The 22,376-nt window shown below is 40.3% G+C and overlaps 1 protein-coding gene across 2 annotated transcripts in view; it reads right to left on the bottom strand.

Moving 5' to 3' along the window:
* The window catches only part of bmp2k (BMP2 inducible kinase), a 114,787-nt gene that overhangs the window by 25,563 nt on the left and 66,848 nt on the right, over window positions 1-22,376 (bottom strand). For both annotated transcript variants that reach the window (XM_057832322.1, XM_057832323.1), the window contains exons 11-15: window positions 21,412-21,596; window positions 21,179-21,337; window positions 6,540-6,736; window positions 2,521-2,675; window positions 777-890 (exon numbers count right to left, since the gene is read on the bottom strand). In XM_057832322.1, the coding sequence (XP_057688305.1) occupies window positions 777-890; window positions 2,521-2,675; window positions 6,540-6,736; window positions 21,179-21,337; window positions 21,412-21,596 (810 nt within the window). The remainder of the gene's footprint in view (window positions 1-776; window positions 891-2,520; window positions 2,676-6,539; window positions 6,737-21,178; window positions 21,338-21,411; window positions 21,597-22,376) is intronic.

Below are 22,376 nucleotides of genomic sequence, written 5' to 3'. Positions count from 1 at the left end.
GGGGGGGGGGGTGACCTCAGATTGACCTATAAAAGAATTGTTAGTATCTCAAAAACAATAGTAGTACTAACAAAAACGAGCATGAACCTAGCAAAAACAAAGGTATCCTTTTTCTATAAATTTATGTCTGATGAGGGGGCCAACTTCACGGAGGTCGAATATTGCGCTACTTGAGACCACCCAGAAATGCAAATCTACTGAAACTTGTCACAAAGTTAGTAAACATATAATACTACATTTCGCACATTTTAACGCTGTACAACAACAAAAAACGTGCAGTTTTGACTTTTTTGACCATTCACAACTTGGCCACAAATTAATGAACCGAATACCGCGTACTTGAATGTAACAGTTTACATATTAAAGCCACATTTTTACTTCATGTCATAGAATTAGCTTTAAAGAAACTTGACCAGATCCAATTCTAGGTCTGAGGGACCTTGGAGTGGTCTGTTGTTGATGTGGAATGATTGACGTCCACAAGCTAGAATGGTCAGAGCTACATTCTTTGGTGGTATTTTCTTCCCCCACGGAAGACCGCCCCTCTTAATGATTACAATCAAAGCAGTCACGGCCGAGCTTGTGATAATAAAAAAGTAAAGTTTAAAAAAAAAATTACAGAGTGCCCACCCCCTCAAAACAATCCCTAAAGGAGGCGCATTTGAGTCTACTCAGTGGGAAGACAAGCACGGTTAATCTTAAAGCAAAGAATCTCCCGTGGACGGATGGGGATGGTCGGGTTGGGTCCTTTGCGGTGGAGACTCCTTAAGACTTGCCTGCACTGGCCACAAATGGCACCGAGCCGAAAAGGTCCTCGGTCGGCAGGGACTTGGCAGAGATGGGCGGGGGTCGTCCGGTCTCCACGCTGGCCGCTCTCTCCACAGGTTTGTCTGCATGGAATCACACCGAAAATACTTGTTAGCACCTTACCGAGCGGCTTAATTTATTTTATTGGCTGTTATGGACGGCGATGGACCAAGGTCTACAACTGTCAAAGGCAACCGATAGTTAGCATTAGCCAATAGCAGTGTTGTTTTTGGCAGCCCTTTTAATTTTTGTCTTACTTATTAGTCTTAGTAATATTTTAGTCATTTCAAAATGTATTCGCCTTTGTCTAGCCGACGAAATCTGAAACAAATTTCATCTACTTTTAGTTGATTACTCAAAATTTTTTTGTCTGTAATATTCAAAAGTTTCGGTCCAAAATTTAAAAAGTTTCCAACAATTTTGAATGAACAAAGACAAATGATCACATATTGTGTGTCTACATGGAGAACGCCAACTTTGTGATGGTAATACACTCATTTAACATCCTCTAGACCAGTACTTCTCAAATAGTGGAGCATGCTGAGGGTGGCGCATGTAACCTCGGGGAACATGTTTGCCGTATAAAGTGTAATTGCACATCCACTCAGTGGGTGGCAGTGGCACTCTCTTTTTCAGAGTGTGTGTGGTATTTTTTAACCAAAGAAGAGCACACAGCAAAGAACACTGGAGATATGAAGAGCTAAGATGAGGAATATGACGAAGCGTATGTCTCGTTTGGCTTTGACTTTTAATACAGTGGGAGACGAGGAAAGACCAGTCTGTTTACTGTGTCTAAAAATGTTTGCAGCGGACAGCAGGAAGCCAAATCAATTAAGATGTCACTTAAAGACATTCGACCCTGATCATATTGATAAACTGCTTGATTTTTTTTTTCAGCGAAAACATGAATATTGCCAACAATCGTCCCAAACCGGCGAGCACTGTTAGCATCATATAAGGTGGCATACCAAGTTGCTCAGTGCAAAATTACTGAGAAGAACTGCTCTAGACTTGACCAGAAAAGCCAAGTGGCTCTGCTTTAGACTGGCTGGTGTTTAAAGATGAGGCTCGCCATTCTGGAGCTAATGCTAACGTGAACATAAATGCTACTCTATGCTAGAGGTAACGTGAACATAAATGCTACTCTATGCTAGAGGTTACATTTAGCATCTGATGATCATTCAGCACAGACTTTTAAAGGCTAAAGCAACATTGCATATTCTCTCTTGCCAAGATAAGAAAACACATCTCACTGTGTTTCCATACAAGCAAAATGGAGCACAGCATAGCTTGAGATGCATCCTCAACTCTGGTGAGGAGGGAGAGGCGCAGCACATCGCAAACACTGTTACGATGCAAGCGGATGTACTCGACGTACAATATGAAAATGTCACCCATTGTGGAAATACGACATGAAACGATGTGCTTTTTTATCTTGTTGTCATCCCGTCAGACAAAAACTGGCATTCTTCTTGTTATGTTCGAGTCTCCGAAGCCATATTTTTTAGCTGGTCATCGTCATGAAGACATTGTTCATCGACGAAAGATTTCCATCATCGTCATTGTTGACAAAAACAACACTGGATAATAGGTTTCTTAAAAGGGTGTAAATGAACAATTCTATGACAATATGCGTTGAAGGGTGTATTTGTGGTTTTCAACTTAGCAAGTCGCTCATTTTTCTTCGAAGTTTAAGAAAATGGTGTCACTTGCTTGCTCTGAGCATGTCGAATTCACGGTCGATCAGCTCCTCCTCAGTCAACTTGGAGAAGTTGTCCTCGCCAAAGGGATTCCAGCGCGACATGTCCGGGGGGTGGCTCACACTCTGACAGTGAGGGGAAATGGCATCCGAGGCCAGCATGGGCGTTCTGGACAGAGAAGACCAAGTGGACCACCACAATTACTTTCTAAAGTCAATGAAATTACTAATAGTTCATTTTTTTCCCTAATATTTGGTACAATTTAATATGGTTAAGTCATAGTGTTTTCTACAGGGTCCCCCCAGGATTGATAAATCTAAATTCAAGACTATTAAGACCTTTTTTAAAGCCATTTCAACTGAAAATTAATACTTTTCTCGCACCCATTATTTAGATAATATTGAATCATATTAAAAAATAAAGCACTGAACATCAAATTTAACCTCAATTACTAAGTGTGTTTGACAAAAGAATGCACATTTATTGAAGATACAATCAAAACACATTTAAATATAAGGTCTTTCAGAATTTTTTTCCCCAGGATAAAATGGATTTTACACTATTATTGGTTTCCCTTTTAAGAGGACCTAGTCAAGGTGGTAGGTAGGTGATTGTCAAGTTGGCCACCTTAACTGTAAAGTGCTTGCAATTGGCAGTGAAAGTTTAAAAAACAGCCACTAAATGGCAGTTTACCATTAATTACCACAAAATAAAAAGCTACACATGACCATTTCCCTTGGTAATCATTTTTTTCTAATCACATTACAAGAAGTATACAAAACACATGTTAATCCTTTGTTAGCTATTGAAGACATTTCTTTTAATCAGATAGAGAAAATCCATACTCTTATTTAATCAAGAAAAACATTTAAATATACCAGGAGGTGTTTTACTATCACCTACATTATAATTTGCCTATCACCATGCCATGTTATTCAGATCAACGTTACCCCGCACTCGTTCCAATAATAGACAGTGTCAACCGTGTTGTGTATCTGAGAATGATGGTGAATCTACGACTCCGGTTTATCCATGCTAAGGCTAGTGTACCTGCCAATACCCCATTGAACATGGCTAACTCCTGAGTTAAAACTGCGAAATTCACAATCATTCGAAAGGCAAACCGTGCAGGAATACATTATTGCATCTAACGCATTTTAATTAGAGAAATTGGCAACTTACTTTGAAATGTTAAGCAGGTCCACTGCCTTCGCATGACCCATAAACTGCGACCCAAAGTATCTGGATGCGACTTGGTCGCCGATCCAATACCTCACATGCTGGTCCAACTATTTGGACTTAGTTGTCTTGTTGAGGCTTTCGTCGAACATAACAACTAAGGCATCTGAGCAGTTCCTTGCGTTAGCACACAGTACTGTGCGATTGCCTGCTGTTGTGACGTTGACGCTAATGATGCTAACGGCGCGCATGCACGAGGTGCAGTGTATCGTAAAAATTCTACGCGTCATCTTCGTTATGGATTAAAAAAAAAAAAAACTTCGTCAAGAATATAATTTAGGTTGCACTGAGATGTTCTTGAAAATTAAAACCACGGTGAAAAAATTCCAGACTTACGACAGCTAATTTAATACTTTTAATACCTTTAATAATGGAAAACTAAATTCAATGCTTTTTTAATACTTTTAATAACCCGCAGGTACCCTGTTTCTAGAGCTGAAACCATTACTCTAATAACTCGAGTTATAAAACTGATTGAGGAATTTTATTCACCTTGAGGAATCATTTAATTTTGCCAGCTCTAAGCATTACATTTTGCCCGGACTACTTTTAACACAGCACAATGCGCTGACGTCACATACGTACCGGAAGAAAACAGCGGCGGCCGATATATTTGATTTCAACCATGCATGGATATAGAAATAACGACGACGAAGCAGACAAAAGCCAAGAGAAATGCATCAAGAAAAGGCAGAAAATGTCAAAAGTGTGGGAGCATTTCAAGCTGGAGACCAAGGCGAACACTATTTCATGTATTCACTGTAAAACAGTGCTTGCATAACACTATCCCCGTCCGGCCCCGGCTGAACCCCGCGACCTCTGACCGCCCCCGAAACCCAGGCCGGGCGCCACTGCTCGACTCGCCCGCCTAGCCCCCGCTCCACCGAAGGCACCATGAGGAGCGATACTTGGGACAAGGTAAAATTACGTTAACGTAACGCTATTAAATAAGATTAACTTTACTGTACCTTGCTAATTTAACGTTAGCCCTGCAGAGGGCTAGGTTTCTATTAATTATGGCTAACGTGTCTTTCATACAAGCTTTATTTAATCTGTAAAAAAACAGTACTGTAGAGGGATGAGAGTGTAAAATAAAAAAAATAAAGGTAACTGTCAATTTAAGATCAATAGTTATTGGTGGATAAAACGCCAATTAGCACTGGTGCCTAATGTGCTCCAATACAGCAGGTATCATACATTTATTTTTGAACACTGCCAAAAATCTTTAAACTTAAAACTTAAAGGGTATTATAATACTAAGGGGCTGTGAGATATCAATAGAACTGTTATGTGGCAAGATAACAAATATTTAAAAAGTTAACAAAAAAATTAATCACATTCATGAGCAATTACCGAAAATAGATCGAAAATTACTAATATTTCCGAAAGTATTCCGGAAACAGCCGAATGGGGCGGAGACATCACAACAAGGAAACAAAAGGTCGAGGCAGGTGCCATCGTTGTTTATCGACGAGAGAGTTGCGTTCGTGTTTTATCAAAAAAATCGCTAAAATGGTTCAAACCTGTCATGCTATGTGGTGTACAAATAGCCATTTGTCGCAATGTAGTACCCATGAGTTCCCGAACGCGAGAAAAAGAGCTGGACTACGCGAACAATGAGTAAAGTTCGTCCGTGCTAAGAGGGCTAATTTTGCAGACCCAGCCTCCGGCACGGTTTTGTGTGGTGCACATTTTACACCTGAAAGCTATTCGAACTTTGGACAAATGAAATCAGGTTTTGCTAAGACATTGCTGCTGATAGCAGATGTGGTGCCCACCATACACGCGCAGCCACCTAAATGGTAAATGGTGTTATACGTCCCGAGATATCAAGAAAGAGGGCAATGACTGGCTCTGATGAGACCAGCCCACCACCCCAGGCAAAGCAAAGGAGGGAAATGGCCAGAGTGAGTGCTTTTATAATAAAAAAACATATCACGCATTGGAAATAGGACTGGACACATGTATAAATTATCGCTCGCAAAATATATAGAACAAATCCTGTAATCCCATTCATATTTGTGTCTGTTGGTAGAGCGAAAACCTATGATAGCACAATAAATGATAATTATTCTATACATTACTTTATTTTGCGGTCACTGTGTATCAGCTTCACAAAAAGAAATGCAAAACAAACCTTCGGTGTTTGCCACACAATCTCTTGCCGGTGTGATTGCTCCCCTCAATGATCCTTTCATTAGGCTGCATTGGCTTTCGCTATGGCTCAAATGGATAACCCAAAACACCAAAGAAAGGTTCATAACTCTCCTAGTTACCATTAGAAGAACGTTCGTTACGTCGGATTCGTCGATGCAACTAGAAAGAAAAATTGTCCGCCATCATCGCCGCCATTCAGTGCTAAGCACTGAGCCGGTTGTTTCCTTGTAGTGACGGCACGCACACAATATGCTAGATTTCCGGGATCTCGGGGGCGGGTCCTTTTAGCTTCACAATCGATCCAAATTTCTATCATTTTCTTGGTGTTGCGATGTGTGTAATTACACGAAGTGGCATGATATGAATCCAAAAGGCATGCGTTTATGGATAAATGATGTTATATTAGCATTTCCCCAGGTGTTGTAATACTCTTTAACTAGAACTTAAATATAAATTGCGGAAATGGAAATTAAATTGAAACACGTGAGGAAAACACCGAACTTATAAGTGATGTGTGTGATCACTCACCATCGTGCCGTGTCATAATTTTTTTTTCATTATTGTTATTATTTCTAAAAATAATAATAATATAATAATAATCACCACTATTTGTTTTGAATTTTGTGCAGCCATTACCTGGGGTGAGAATAGGATGGCTCCGCAGGAGAGGGTGCCCCTATGTGAGCCGTCCCTGCAGTGGGCGTGGTGGCGTTGTAGGAGCTCAGAGGCGCCTGGAACTCCAGAGGTGAGGACATGTAGGCGGGATGATGATGTTGCTGCTGCTGCTGTTGTTGTTGTTGTTGGTGTGCAAAAGCCTGTTGGTACTGCTGCAGCTGGATAGGGGTCAGGAGAGAGAAGGGGTGGGGGAGAGAAAAAGGGTACGGTGGCAATGATTTGATGGTGCACAGCGATGAGCGACAAGATGGTGGAATGCTGTTAGAGACCAGTTCTGGATTTGAGAGGCTGGGGTTGTAAAGGAAAGGGAGTGGCGAAGGGGCCAAAGTTAAACAAAGTCAGCTCAAATTTTTTCTTTATGATTGTATTACTATTCTATTATTTTTTAATAGAGCTGAAACAATTACTCTAATAACTCGAGTAAATCAAGTTTAAAAATTGATCGAGGAATCGCTTAATTTTGCCAGCTGTAAGCATTACGTTTTGCTCTGACTACCTTTAATGCGGCACAACGCGCTGACCTCTCGTACGTACCGGAAGAAAACAGCGGCAGCGGATATATTTGATTCCAACCAATCATGGATATAGAGATAACGACAAAGAAGCTGACGAAAGCCAAGAGAAATGAACAAAGAAAATGCAGAAAATGTCGAAAGAGTGGGAGTATTTCAAGCTAGACACCAAGACGAATACGGTTTCTTGTATTCACTTTAATACAGCGTTTGCATAACACTAGCCCCGCCTGGCTACCTACAGCCCTGCAGACGCTTCCGCACCCCCGGCTGGGCCCCGCGACTGATGACTACCCCCGAAACCCAGGCCGAGCGCCACCAAGTGAACCCCCCGCTCCACCGAAGGCACCAAGGAGGAGCGATACTCGGGACAAGGTAAAATTTGTTAACGTAGCGCTATTAAATAAGAATAACGTTACTGTACCTTGCTAACATAACGTTAGCCCTGCGGAGGGCTAGGTTTCTATAAATTATGACCACTGTCGAAACGTGGTTAACGTGTCTTTCACACAGGCTTTATTTAATCTGTAAAAAACACAGCACTGTAGAGTGATGACGGTGTAAAATCAAAACATAATAAAGCTAACTGTCAATTTTAGCTCGGTAGTTCTTGATGGATAAAACACCAAGTAGCATTGGTGCCAAATGTGCTCCAATACAGCAGCTATCATACTTTGAATGCTGCCAAAACTCTTTAGACTTAAACTTAAAACTTAACTAGAACTTCAAAATAGATTGTGGAAATGAAAATTCAACTGAAACACTTGGGGGAAAATACCTAACTTTTAACGTATGTGTGTTATCAAGATTAATGACATTTCTAGTTGAGTTTTTTTTTAATAAGATCAAAGGTAAAACAGGTATATACAGTGGGGTAAATAAGTATTTAGTCAACCACTAATTGTGCAAGTTCTCCCACTTGAAAATATTAGAGAGGCCAGTAATTGTCAACATGGGTAAACCTCAACCATGAAAGAGAGAATGCGAAGAATTAAAAAAAAAAACAGAAAACCACACTGTTTGATTTTTAAAGAATTTATTTGCAAATCATTGTGGAAAATGAGTATTTGGTCAATACCAAAAGTTCATCTCAATACTTTGTTATGTACCCTTTGTTGGCAATAACGGAGGCCAAACGTTTTCTGTAACTCTTCACAAGCTTTTCACACAGTTTTGCTGGTATTTTGGCCCATTCCTCCATGCAGATCTCCTCTAGAGCAGTGATGTTTTGGGGCTGTCGTTGGGCAACACGGACTTTCAACTCCCTCCAAACATTTTCTATGGGGTTGAGGTCTGGAGACTGGCTAGGCCACTCCAGGACCTTGAAATGCTTCTTACGAAGCCACTCCTTTGTTGCCCTGGCTGTGTGTTTGGGATCATTGTCATGCTGAAAGACTCAGCCACGTCTCATCTTCAATGCCCTTGCTGATGGAAGGAGATTTTCACTCAAAATCTTTCGACACATGGCCCCATTCATTCTTTCCTTTACACACATCAGTCGTCCTGGTCCCTTTGCAGAAAAACAGCCCGAAAGCATGATGTTTCCACACCCCATGCTTCACAGTGGGTATCGTGTTCTTCGGATGCAATTCAATATTCTTTCTCCTGCAAACACGAGAACCTGTGTTTCTACTAAAAAGTTCTATTTTGGTTTCATCTGACCATAACACATACTCCCAGTCCTCTTCTGGATCATCCAAATGCTCTCTAGGGAACCGACATGTACTTTCTTCAGCAGGGGGACACGTCTGGCATTGCAGGATTTGAGTCCCTGGCGGCGCATTGTGTTACTGATAGTAGCTTTTGTTACTGTGGTCCTAGCTCTCTGTAGGTCATTCACTAGGTCCCCCCGTGTGGTTGTGGGATTTTTGCTCACCGTTCTTGTTATTTTAACGCCACGGGGTGAGATCTTGCATGGACCCCAGATCGAAGGAGATTATCAGTGGTCTTGTATGTCTTCCATTTTCTAATAATTGCTTTTAATTGCAGTTCAATTGCATAATTGCAGTTTTTACACCAAGCGTTTTACCTATTGCAGATTTAGTCTTCTCAGCCTGGTGCAAGTCTACAATTTTGTCTCTGGTGTCCTTCGACAGCTCTTTGGTCTTGGCCATAGTGGAGTTTAGTCTGACTGACTGAGGTGTGGACAGGTGTTTTTTTATACCGATAATGAGTTAAAACAGGTGCCATTAATACAGGTAATGAGTGGAGCCTTGTTAGACCTCGTTAGAAGAAGTTAAACCTCTTTGACAGCCAGAAATCCTGCTTGTTTGTAGGTGACCAAACACTTATTTTCCACTCTAATTTGGAAATAAATCCTTTAAAAATCAAACAATGTGATTTTCTGTTTTTTTCACATTCTGTCTCTCATGGTTGAGGTTTACCCATGTTGACAATTACAGGCCTCTCTAATCTTTTCAAGTAGGAGAACTTGCACAATTTGCCCCACTGTATGTCGGAAAAAAGACAAGGCTGAAAAAGCAGTTTCTGCTCTTACACCCTCTTTAAAATAAACTGCTGTTTTTTAAGCCAAAACAACTGTTGTGTTTGATAGACCAATAAGTCTATATGCTGTCATAGCAGTTTCATGGCCCAGTTTAAGAGAATTTTAGACATTTTAAGAACTTAAATTCAAATGATTAGATTTAAGACTTTTTATGACACAGCGGATACCCTGTTTAAATGTATACATATATTATATACAGTGGGGAGAACAAGTATTTGATACACTGCCAATGGGAAAACCCATTGGCAGTGTTCTCCCCACTGTATATATATGGCGGAAAACACAGACAAGACTGAAAAAGCAGTTTCTGCTCTTGCACTCCTCTTTAAAAGAAACTGCTGTATTTTAAGCCAAATTAACTGTTGTGTTTGATAGAACAATGTCTATATGCTGCCATAGCAGATTCATCGCGCATTAAGCCCCCAAACTATTTTTAATTTGTCCGTTTTACCCTGGAAACCCCCGTTTACAGATGTCGCGCAACCACTTTTGTTTCAACCCAGCCATAAAACGAAGGTAATTAATTATATTTATTATTCAAAATGTCTAATTTTTACCTTAGAATCATGAATTGATGTCTAACATTTCGTTTAAAAAAGAAAAATAACCTTAAACTAGGCCTGCAAGCAGGACTGAACATGCCCTCGCACTTTGGTGCAACTCGGACGTCACGCAGGTCGGGGTGGTGGCAGACAGCCCCCCTCTAATCATCTAATGAGAACCTAACATGCTTTAAACTCGCTTCTTTTTTTGGGATGAGAAATTGTTTTGAGTTTTCGAGCATGCAATGGCCACAAATTCTGCTGTCACTAGTTGGCGCTACAGAGTCGATGCAAATGAACACTACTGGACTCTTCAGGGTAAGACTCTCACCAAGCATGGGAAGTTTCAAACCGATTCCACAAAGGGCCTAGTGGGTGCAGGTTTGCTTTCCAACCAACGAAGAGGACACCTTTTCACCAATTAGATGTTTTCCATGTGTAATCAGTTAAACTTTGTCAGGTGCTGCTTGTTTCAGCAGGAAGTTCATTGGTTAAACTCTCTGCGCGTTATCGGTTGGGACAAAATCAATAGATAAATAATAAATAATCGATACAAAGAAAAAAAAATTGGAGGAAAAAAACGTATAAAAAAATATATGAAAAAGAAAATCTTGAACACTCCTTGATGTCTGCGATTTCTGCATCGCGACCCTTGTTATATTACCATATTTCACCCATAAAATCCCCCCAAAAATCCAGCTGTGGCCATTCACAGCTGTGTCTTGACACTCAGTGATACATGGAGGTTTTGGATCGAAACAAGGTAAGTATGCCGTAATATCTCGTTGAAGTCACGGCATCTGTAATTTTGCTCTCGCGTGAGCTCACCTCCAGATAGGGTTTTGCTTTTAAAAAAAAAAATTTTTTTTTTTTCAAAACTTGTTTTAAGAATGCCCTCCTGTTCAAATTTTTTCTTCCCCAGAAAATTGAGATTTTAAGCTTTCCAATGACGTATCACACATGCATATCGGACAATTTTGAAATTTGGCCAAATTGGGTGTCTCAGAGCGGAACTTCAAGTCACCTGAGTGTTTTCCGCCATATATCACTCCTCAAAAAATATAAAGGGAACACTAACCTAACACGCTGTAGATCTGAATGAATGAAATGTTTTTATTAAATACCTTGTTCTTTCCATAGTTGAATGTTCTGACAAAAAAGCCACACAAAAGTTATCCATGAAAATTATATGTATCAACCAGGGGTCGAGTTAACCGAATATTTTCCGTCGTTGACCGGTTTTTTAAAACGGTGACGGAAAAAACTTAAGTCCATCCGTCATTTTGACAGGTTGCAATTCACACCCCAGACCACAGGGTGGCGGCGAGTGAGCATATTAATTAGCTATTGTCTCTCTTGATGCATTACGTCGTTGGCCTTACTCGGAAAAATGTCAAGGCAACTGAGTGTTTGCCTAGCACAGCCAGACGGTTCTCCCTGTATTTTTCAAACAGTAGCCACGTTTACATGCTGACTTTTATTCATACCGATTCAAATCATTCCAAATGGAAATTTCAGATCAGCTGTTTACATGTCACTTCATCTATTCCGATCCAGCATTTACATGTGTCTGCCTTTATTCCAAAAGGACGTTTGACAACTGCCGTCTGACATGCGCAGATTAATCAAAACAAAGCATCACGTTGCAAAACATGGAGATCGATCGTCAGAGTGCTGCTGTTTTAACTTTAACCCACTTGTTGTGTTTGTGGGGTCGTATCCGCTTCTGCTGTTTTGCTCTTTTGCCTTGTAGTAGCCGGTTTTCCACCGGTTTCTAATCTGGTCAACGCTCCGGTCTATTCCGGCTTCGTGTAACCTCTCGTGAACTTTTTTAAATAGTTCACTGTTCCTTGTTTTACACCCGTCTAAGCGAGCAATTATATTCAATTCTTTTAAAGTTTGAATTAAATACAATCTTTCCGCCGGACTCCAATTAGGTGCGCTGTGCTTGGAAGCCATGTTGCAAGTGACGTTACTTACGTCACCAAGTGTCGTCACCACGTCAGTACGGAGCATGTGCAGAAAGAACGCAACCAGACACCATTCCACTTCCCTGTTTACATGATATAATTATACTTCTAATCGGTTTGGGAAAAGGAATATTCCACCCCTGTGAATCGGAATGAAATTCCATTCGGTTTGGGCCTGTTCATTCCGAATGAGGTGTTTATATGGAACACATTTATTCGGTTTGAACATCTAAACCGATTGTAATTGGAATATTTGGCTCCATGTAAACGTGGCAACTGAGAGACAAGTCTGGGACACAGCCTCTCGCGTAGGTACAAAATCAATCGACAAATCAGATTTGTTTATTTGCGTGACGTGTTCTTCACGGGCAACGTCACTCTTGCGCGCCGAAAGTCGTCTCTAACGGATGGCGAACGGGAGAGCCGAGAATATGTTTCAATCCGCGGTAAATTCAGTTTTAAATGAGCTAAAACACATCGACACGAATCATTGCTAACAGTCTGTCTCGCGCTAGCCATGTTGAATAAACTCCGTTCTCCTCGTATGTTTACTTCCGTGCGCAAGTCCCTCGTCCTGCCCTCGTCGCTTTGCTAACGGCACGTCTGCCCGTCTCTGATTGGTGCACTCCGCTGTCTGTTTGCCTCTTGTTAAGCTTGTTCGGACAGAATATTAATTAAAAATGAATGAAAACTAAATACTATTGAATATGTCATTATCATCATTTTAAAAATGTAAGTGACGGGTAAAAATAGATTATGACCGGATTTTTATGACACTGTCAGTCAAAATGACAGATAACGAAAAAGTCTAGCGCAACCTCTGGTATCAACCCATGGAGGTTTGGACTTGGATTTAAACTTCAAATAATGTAAAAAAAAAAAAAAAAAAAAACACACACACACTACGGGCTAGTCCAACTTTGACACACACAAAAAAAAAGAAAAAAAAAAACAAAACCTTTTATCCAATTATTCGATTAATCGATGAAATTTCAGTAGAATAATTAATGACTAAAATATTCAATAGCTGCAGCCCTATTTTTGAATATCGCGTTAGTTTTCATTCAATGCAATGGTTCTCAAATAGAGAGTTGCGACCCCCAGTGGGGTCATGGTGTGTTGCCACGGTGGTCGCGTGTGACTGAGGGTGTGGCAATATTACGAATAGTGATATATCACAATACTTTGTGGCACAAAATGTTATTGATATGCTCCCACCAAGAATCGATATACTGTTTTTAAAAAGGTGTCACAGTTAAAAAAAATTTTTTTTTTTTATTCGACATTAACTCACTGTCTGTTAGACATCCAATCAGTTTGAAATGGGAGGGTTGGCAGCGAAGAACTCCCGGTTCAAACGGATTGGGCGTCTATAAGTGATACAACTAATTCCAATTCATAGCAGAAGGATGAAAATATTTTTTTTGTTTATTAGTTGTTTTGTGGAATATCCTAGAATGATTTGCTGACCCATGTAACGATAATTGTTGTATCGCCATATCGTGAGATCATCGTTATCTCGAGCCTTGTATCGCAAATCGTATCGTATCGTGAGATACCCAGAGGTTCCCACCCTTTCGCGTGATCCTTGGCAACATGCTTTTTTTTTTGTTAGCTGTACTACATGTTATTTGAATAATATTTGTTTTTCCTCATCAATATTTGTATTTGTATCAGCAAACTTGCTCATATGTCTGCATGCCACGCGGAGAAGTGCCGGCTTTTCACCCCACATTGAATCCCCTCACCGCTGCGTCGCACCAGATTGCAACCCGACCAACACAGATGGCGGACGCTGGCGGGAAACGTAGAGCTAAAAATTGCCGCTAGTCAACAGTTAAGTTTCAGCGTCTGCTGGCAATGCAGAATTGACTGCTCGTGCTGTGGGAAGATGCAGACGCCGATATTCGACGCTTGTCGCGATGCAATTTGATGTTGTCATTTGTTACAACAAAAGGCTTTTTTTTTTTTTTTTAAGAAAGCGGTATCTCTACTTACGAACGTCTCTACATACAGAATTTTCAGGTTAAAACACGCCTCAACGGGAAAATATTGCCTTGTTACGAAAGAAATCTCAGGATATGAAAGGCAAAAATACAGTATGGCTGGTACTCGCAGCTCACAGAGTTTACTGAACGTAATATACTTATAGCTGCTCTGCCATTGGCTATTGCATAGCATTCGTGGCATCTAGTTGGCTAAGAGGGGCCTCTACTGTACCGTGGTATGAAAAAGTATCTGAACCTTTTGGAATTTCTCACATTTCTGCATAAAATCACCATCAAATGTGGTTTGATCTTTGTCAAAATCACACAGATGAAAATACAGTCTGCTTTAACTGAAACCATCCATTTATAGGTTTTCATATTTTAATGAAGATGGCATGCAAACAATTACTGAAAGGGGAAAAATAAGTACGTGAACCCTCTGCCTAAGGAGATGTAAAGAGCAATTGCAACCAAATTTTGCCAAACATTTTAAGTCAGGTGTGCCCAATCACTGATGAGTGGTTTAAAGCTGACCTGCCCACTATAAAACACACACCTGATAAGAATTGTCTTGATGAGAAGCATCATCTGATGTGCATCATGGCTCGGTCAAAAGAGCTGTCTGAAGACCTGCGATTAAGCATTGTTGATTTGTATAAAGCTAGGAAAGCATAAAAAACCTCTAGAAGTCTGGATGTTCATCAATCGACTGTCAGACAAGTTGTCTACAAATGGAGAGAGTTTGGCACCGTTGCTTCTCTCCCAAGGAGTGGCCGTCCTCCAAAGATGATGCCAAGAGCTCAACATAGAATACTCAGAGAGGTAAAAAAGAACCCTAGAGCAGGGGTGTCAAACCAATTCCACAAAGGGCCAAAAGGGTCCTGGATTTCGTTCCAACCAATGAAAAGGTCAGCTTTTCACCAATCTGATGTACAGGTGTAATCAGTTGATTGCAGTCAGGTGCTGCTTGTTTCGACAGAAAATTCATTGGTTAATCTGCGCAGTCTCGGTTGAAATGAAATCCAGGACCCTCTTTGCCCTTTGTGGAATTGGTTTGACACCCCTGCACTGGAGTGTCTGCTAGAGACTTACAGAAATCACTGGCACAGTCCAATATCTCTGCACACACCAATTATATGTAAAACTATGGCCAGGAATGTTGTTCATGGGAGGACTCCACGGAGGAAGCCACTGCTGTTAAAAAAACAACAACAACAAAAGCCACTGCTGTTAAAAAAAAAACAACAACAACATTGTTGCTCGTTAAATGATCGCAAAAAGGCACTTGGACACTCCACAGAAGTTTTGGCAAAATATTTTATGGACTGAAGAAAAAAAACAAACAAACCAAAGTTCAATTGTTTGGGAGTAGCAGCAGTAACAGCTCTTAACATCAACACCTCATCCCCACCGTGAAGCATGGTTGAGGGAGCATCATGATTTGGGGCTGTTTTGCTACCTCGGAACCTGGACAGCTTGCAATCATTAATGGAAGAATGAATTCAAACATTTATCAGGATGTTTTGCAGGAAAACCTGAGGCCGTCTGTCAGACAGTTGAAACAAAAAAAAGAGGATGGATACTGCAACAAGACAATTGCCACGTTTACATGGAGCCAAATATTCCAATTACAATCGGAATATTTGTTCAAACCGAATAAATGTGTTCCATATAAACACCTCATTCGGAATGAACAGGCCCAAACCGAATGGAATTTCATTCCGATTCACAGGGGTGGAATATTCCTTTTCCCAAAACGATTAGAAGTAAAATTACATCATGTAAACAGGGAAGCGGAATGGTGTCTGGTTGCGTTCTTTCTGCACATGCTCCGTACTGACGTGGTGACGTCACTTTGTGACGTAAGTAACGTCACTTGCAACATGGCTTCCAAGCACAGAGCACCTAATTGGAGTCCGGCGGAAAGATTGTATTTAAATCAAACTTTAAAAGAATTGAATATAATTGCTCGCTTAGACGGGCGTAAAACGAGGAACAGTGAACTATTTAAAAAAGTTCACGAGAGGTTACACGAAGCCGGAATAGACCGGAGCGTTGACCAGATTAGAAACCGGTGGAAAACCGGCTACTACAAGGCAAAAGAGCAAAACAGCAGAAGCGGATACGACCCCACAAACACAACAAGTGGGTTAAAGTTAAAACAGCAGCACTCCGACGATCGATCTCCATGTTTTGCAATGTGACGCTTTGTTTTGATTAATCTGCGCATGTCAGACGGCAGTTGTCAAACGTTCTTTCGGAATAAAGGCAGTCACATGTAAACGCTGGATCGGAATAGATGAAGTGACATGTAAACAGCTGATCTGAAATTTCCATTCGGAATGATTTAAATCGGTATGAATAAAAGTCAGCATGTAAACGTGGCTACTGATCCAAAACATAGAAGTAAATCAACTTCCAAATGGTTTTAGAAGAACAAAATACACGTTCTGGAATGGCCAAGTCAAAGTAAAAACTTGAACCCCAATGAGATGCTGTGGCACGACCTAAAGACAGCGATTCATGCCAGACATCCCAGGAATCTGACTCAATTACAGCAGTTTTTTTTAAGAGAAGAATGGGCCAAGATAAGTCCTGATCGATGTGCCAGACTCATCTGCAGCTACAGGAAGCGTCTGGTTGAAGTTACTGCTGCCGGGGGGGGGGGGGGGGGGGGGGGGCACAAAATATTAAATGTGATGGTTCACTTATTTTTTCTCCTTCTGTCATTGTTTGCATACTATCCTCATTAAAATATGAAAACCTATAAATGCTTGGGTGGTTTGAGTTAAAGCCGACAGTTTTTTCATCTGTGTGATTTTGACAAAGATCATACCACATTTGATGGTGATTTATGCAGAAATGTGAGAAAATCCAAAAGGTTCAGGTACTTTTTCATACCACTGTAATTAGTCGGTGGAGTTGATTTCACCAATTCCGTGCATTTTGTTAGTTTGTTAGTTAGTATTAGGCATGTGCCGGTATGAGATTTTGACGGTACAATAACCGTGAGCAAAAATACAGCGGTTTCACGGTATAGCAATTATAGCTCCCAAAAATTTTGAGATGTATAGGTTAAAAAAAAAAACTTTTTTCCATTGAACAGGATTTTTTTTTTCAGACCATAGTTGCAAATTGGAACATGAATATATTGTTAAAATGAATAAATTATCAATAAAAAAATATTTGAAATAAAATTAAAATAAATATAACTTATAGACTATACTCACAGCCACAGCTCAAGTTGCACAAGATTACAGCAAGAACAAAATAATTTCTATAAAGTAAAAACACTTCTGAATAAAACTTTTTAAAATTTATACTGCGTGACTTTTTTTTTGAGGGTGGAAAAGCTTAAGTGAAGTTTCGCCATTTTCAGCCACTGTGTCTAGTCTACATGATGTCATGCCTTTGTGTTAAAAAGAACATAAGGAATTCATAAGTTAGGTAAAAATGTATAAGTTAGTTAAAATGTCAATATTGTTGTGGAAAGGTTTCATCTTAAAAAAAAAAAAAAACACACATTGGGAGTGAGACCTCACCTTGATCCAGCGAACGTGGATTTGTGCTTAGGGCAAGATCATGGTTCGCAATTAGCGATCTTTGATGCTATCACTTTTTCCCCTTCATTCAAGCGAATCAAGCTTGTTTTCTCACTCTGCGGCTGTAACACTCAACGAAGTTGCTCTCCCAGCTGAGCCTAGGCTAACATTCATCTTTGTAAGCTTTTACTTAGTTTGTATATTGAATTTGAAAGGAAAATGTGTGTTTTGTTTTTGGCGAACTTTTTCCATGGTGCTAATCTGTGGAAGCTACTCACATGGAAAAATCTAATTGTACAACATTTTAAATGTATTCATTTTGTATATTAAACTTACCACGATTTGAGAGCTCAATAAATTGAAGAACAGTACGCCTCATGTTTGGAGTAATTATTTTGGGTTAGCTGGCTGTGTAGCCGATAGCGTCACTCTCACACACATTAACAAACGGGAGGGGGTGAGCGCTGCTGCGCCAAGCCGCTTCTGGCTGCATTTTTGACACAAGAAAAATAGCGACTACCGTCCTACGGTCTGACGGAAAATTTTAGTTTAGTTTTCACACCACGGTAAACCGTGAAACTAGTAAACGGCACATGCCTAGTTAGTATATTTGTTAGTTTCAGGGTTCCAGCATGACTAAGCTAGCGGTAATCAATGGTCCCATCTTGGCATGTCAATATAAAACAATACTAACAGATCTAACAGTCAAATAAATTTAAATTGCAGATAATTCTTCAAATATCCATCGGGCCAAAACTGTCACACCAAACTACTACAACAGCTACTACTGGGCCTTAAAATGCAGTCCGCCCCATATATGAAAAGTCTTAAAATAGGCCATTCATGAAGGTGCACCTTATACTCCGATGCACATTATAGTGCGGATAATAGGGTAATTGCTATTACTAATTGTACCTGCAGTATTTATTTAAGGATTTAGCATAGGTTTTTGGGCTGTGGAACGAATTCATCAAATTATAATGTATTCTTATGGGGAAAATCCTGCTCGACATTCGACCATTTCGACTTACAAAAGATCAGATCACATTTGATGGTGATTTTATGCAGAAATGTGAGAAATTACAAAAGGTTCAGATACCTTTTCATACCACTAAATACCCCATTTGTTACAATGCCCAAAGTGCTTTACATTACCACACATTTACCCCACACACACACATTCACACACCAATGATGCTGCTACCATGCAAGGCGCTGCCAACGCATTGGGGGCAAATTAGGGTTCTTCGACAGCGGGCAGTCGTAGCCGGGAATCAGCAGAGTCCAAGGACAACTCGAGCTACCAACTGCGCCACGGCCGCCCCCAAAGCTGCAGCTAATCAATACTGAACAACAAATGATGTGAATACTAATGTTGAAGCGTAAGTGACACAGAAGACATTTGAGATCATGTAATCGGGACATCTCTAATGAATCAATGTAGTCATAGTGAGCCAACCAAAGTAACTCCCAACAGAGGTATTAAGTGTGGTGAAAATTCTTTTAGTTTTAATATCGCAATATACTAGTATATCTCAAACCCCCCCTAAGAAATCACAATGTGAGTTTCTTCCAATATTGTTCAGCCCTAATGCTAACTATTAGGCTCGAGCGTATGACGTGGCACTCGCGAGGTTTCCGCCGCTATCGCCATTGTGGAAGCGAGAAACATAAGCAATGAGGCATTTCAACACAGGTCGCTCTTTAAAAATGGTTGGAAATTATTGTGCGGTAAAGAATTGCAACAACCGATCGAATAGAAAGGAGAATGTACAGCTCGACGGAACACCATTGAGTTTCTTCCGGATCCCTACATGGAGAAAAGGCGAGGGAAAGCTCATATCTGAACTTACCAAACGTCGAAGAATGGCATGGGTGGCCTCGATCAGAAGGAAGGGCATAACGTTTGATTCTCCAGTTACACACTGAGTTTGCTCTATGCACTTCCACTCCGGTAAGTTAATTTCGTTTGTTTACGCAAATTTCAGTAACTTTACGCCCTAAGTCGGCCTGTTGTTAGCTATTGCTAAAGCTAAACAACTAGCATGCATACATGTGCATTGTCTTCATAAGACATAATTCATGTCGTTGCTAAATGAAAAAGCTGTAATATTTTGACGTGAGAGAGTGGCAAAGAATTTGTACACAGGCTACATTTTATGCAGCAAAAGATTTGTACATCCGTGGTCACAGACTAATGTAAACACACATTGCCTACCTTTGCTAGAAAGATGTGTTGCCGTTTGCTATGGTCATAAAGTGAAGATCCTGCACCCATCCCCAGCAAAACTGTTCGTAGCTTTGTAGCGATTTGTAGTTTCGGAATTGCTGATGAGTGTAGTAACATATACCAAACACTAAATACAGCATGATGTCCATTTCGCGTAGTGGTGGAAGCTTGTCGACATCTTTTTTCCATCTTTGGTTGCCGCTAAGTTTAAATGTCCCGTGATGCTTCCGCAATGGTTGCGTTGTCGCAAATCTCGCATGATCCCGTGCTGCTGTGACGTAAACGCTCGAGCCTAATTGCAATTAAGAAGGAAATGATCGAAAAATATGAGCGTGGTGTGCGTGTGAGTGAACTGGCCAGACAATAAGGCCGGTCTCCTGTGGCCTCCGTTCGCCAGTTTCTGTAAGTGACAATAAAAACACTTTTTTATTTCCGATTTATTATTATATTTATTGCAACATCGGCAAGGAAGTCGCCAGCTTCATTAGGTTTTTAATCATTTACTTTAGAACTTTTACAACACAACATGGCTTCCGTCCGCCATAGCCAACAACATTGGGAAAAAAAGTAAACACTTTCCAGTCTGCCGCACCTTGCTCTCTCTCATCAGTCACGCGGTGCGTTCAGGAACAGCATGCAAAATACAACTGCCACATTAGAACCCAATTCGTTACATTATTTTTACTACAGTATTATTGTTATTCCGATTTTTATTTATGTTTTATTTGTTTTGCTATGTGTATTGCAATTTGTAATGTACAAGCAGTATTTATGAAGGATTTAGTGTAGGTTTTTGGGCTGTGGAACGAATTCATCGAAATTATAATCCCGCTTGAAATACAATTTACAAACCAGGTCCTGGAACGAATGAAATTCGTATATAGAGGTACCACTATATATGTAATTGTTTTTGTGTTTCCTTTCATATTTCCGTTTTTGTCCCCAGGATTCTTGCGACATTTTAGTCCAATGTAATGCTTTTTAAGACATTTTTAAGACCTTAAAAATATCATTTAAGACCAAACTGTAGCAACAATTTCTGATGATTTTTTAAAATTATTATTATTTCACTGTAACTCGGGTTTTTCTCCTCTCATGTGCGACTCGACAGCTTTGACTCCCATTGTCCTGAACGAAAAAGTCTTTGCGCTAGGGCTGAGAACCTCTGCATACATCATGATACGATTTGCGATACAAGGCTCACGATAACAAGGCTCGTTCAAATCTCTGAAGCATACACGTATTTTCCGCAAACACTGTGTAAAAGGGGCTGTGCTGTGCATTTTGCTGCAAGGAAATGTCTAACTCACCATGGCAGCATACTGCGCCTGAGCAGCCTGAGCAACTCTCTCTTGATACATTGGCTGCTGCTGCATCATCATCATCTGCTGCTGCTGTTGCTGCTGAAGTATAGCCTGCTGCTGCTGTTGCTGCTGTAGCTGGATGGACTGCTGCACAGCTTGTTGGTACTGGGTGCATTGGGGGGGAAAAAAAAAAGATTCTAAAGACTGAATTCACAGGACATGGGTCCAGGTGATGTTACCTGAAGGTATTGAAGTTGTTGTGCGTTAATGTGTTGCTGCTGTAGTGCTTGCTGTTGCTGCTGCTGCTGTTGGTGGTGGAACTGCTGAAGGCGCAGGTCGCCTGGCTGCAGCTGCTGCAGGACTCTGTGCTGCTGACTGCCAGGCTGTGCTTGCGCGGTTGTTTGTCCATTACCAGCAGTAGGAGCTGAACAGAAGTTAGACTAATACTTACACAGGATTATACAAACATTTGACTGCATGTTTTTCTAATATTATTGCTTTTGTAACAATGATTGTTTTTACATTAAGGCTGCAACAAGTAATTGAACAAATCGATTAAAAATCGATCAATAAATGAGTCGTAAACTAATTTCCTAATCGATCTTTTCTCCGTTTGGGTCCTTGTTTGTGTGTAATGTGAGGTTGCGCGTGCGCACCCTTGTTTAGAGATTAGAGCAAGGCAGAGGGAGTTCACTGCTTTAACAGCTGCTGCAACTAATGCAGGTGCTGTTGGGTTGCTAAATCAATAATATTATTAAGTGTCGAGCGTTAAATTGTCTTTTGTGTTGTTAGATCTAGTGTGCCTCCGTCAGAGGTGAGTATATGAAACCAATTGTATTGTTTGTATTCTTTGTTGATGATGATGTTACTGCTTAGCACGGAGCGCACAGCTAGTTAGGGATTATACTAATTAGTGTCTTAAGTGTCCGCTTGTATTGTGTTTTGGAGAAGCATATTCGCACTTCAGTTATTATTGAATAGTTTTAGTAAAGTTGTCGCATTTCTTTTCCTTTTTTTTTTTAAATAAAGTAACCACTTTATATAACAGCTTAGAGTCTCAACACAAACTCCAAATTGTCAAACAAGAGTATGCTTTGAAACTATATTTGGATTGTATTTAAGAACTGTTTGAAAAAGAAAATTGATTCATTACAGTCTGCCTAAACCCTTATTCGATTTTGTTGTTTAAAACAAATAAATGAAT

This window comes from Corythoichthys intestinalis, chromosome 3 (genome assembly GCF_030265065.1).
Source record: "Corythoichthys intestinalis isolate RoL2023-P3 chromosome 3, ASM3026506v1, whole genome shotgun sequence".
NCBI classification, from domain to species: domain Eukaryota; kingdom Metazoa; phylum Chordata; class Actinopteri; order Syngnathiformes; family Syngnathidae; genus Corythoichthys; species Corythoichthys intestinalis.
This window is presented reverse-complemented; position numbering and strand designations above follow the sequence as displayed.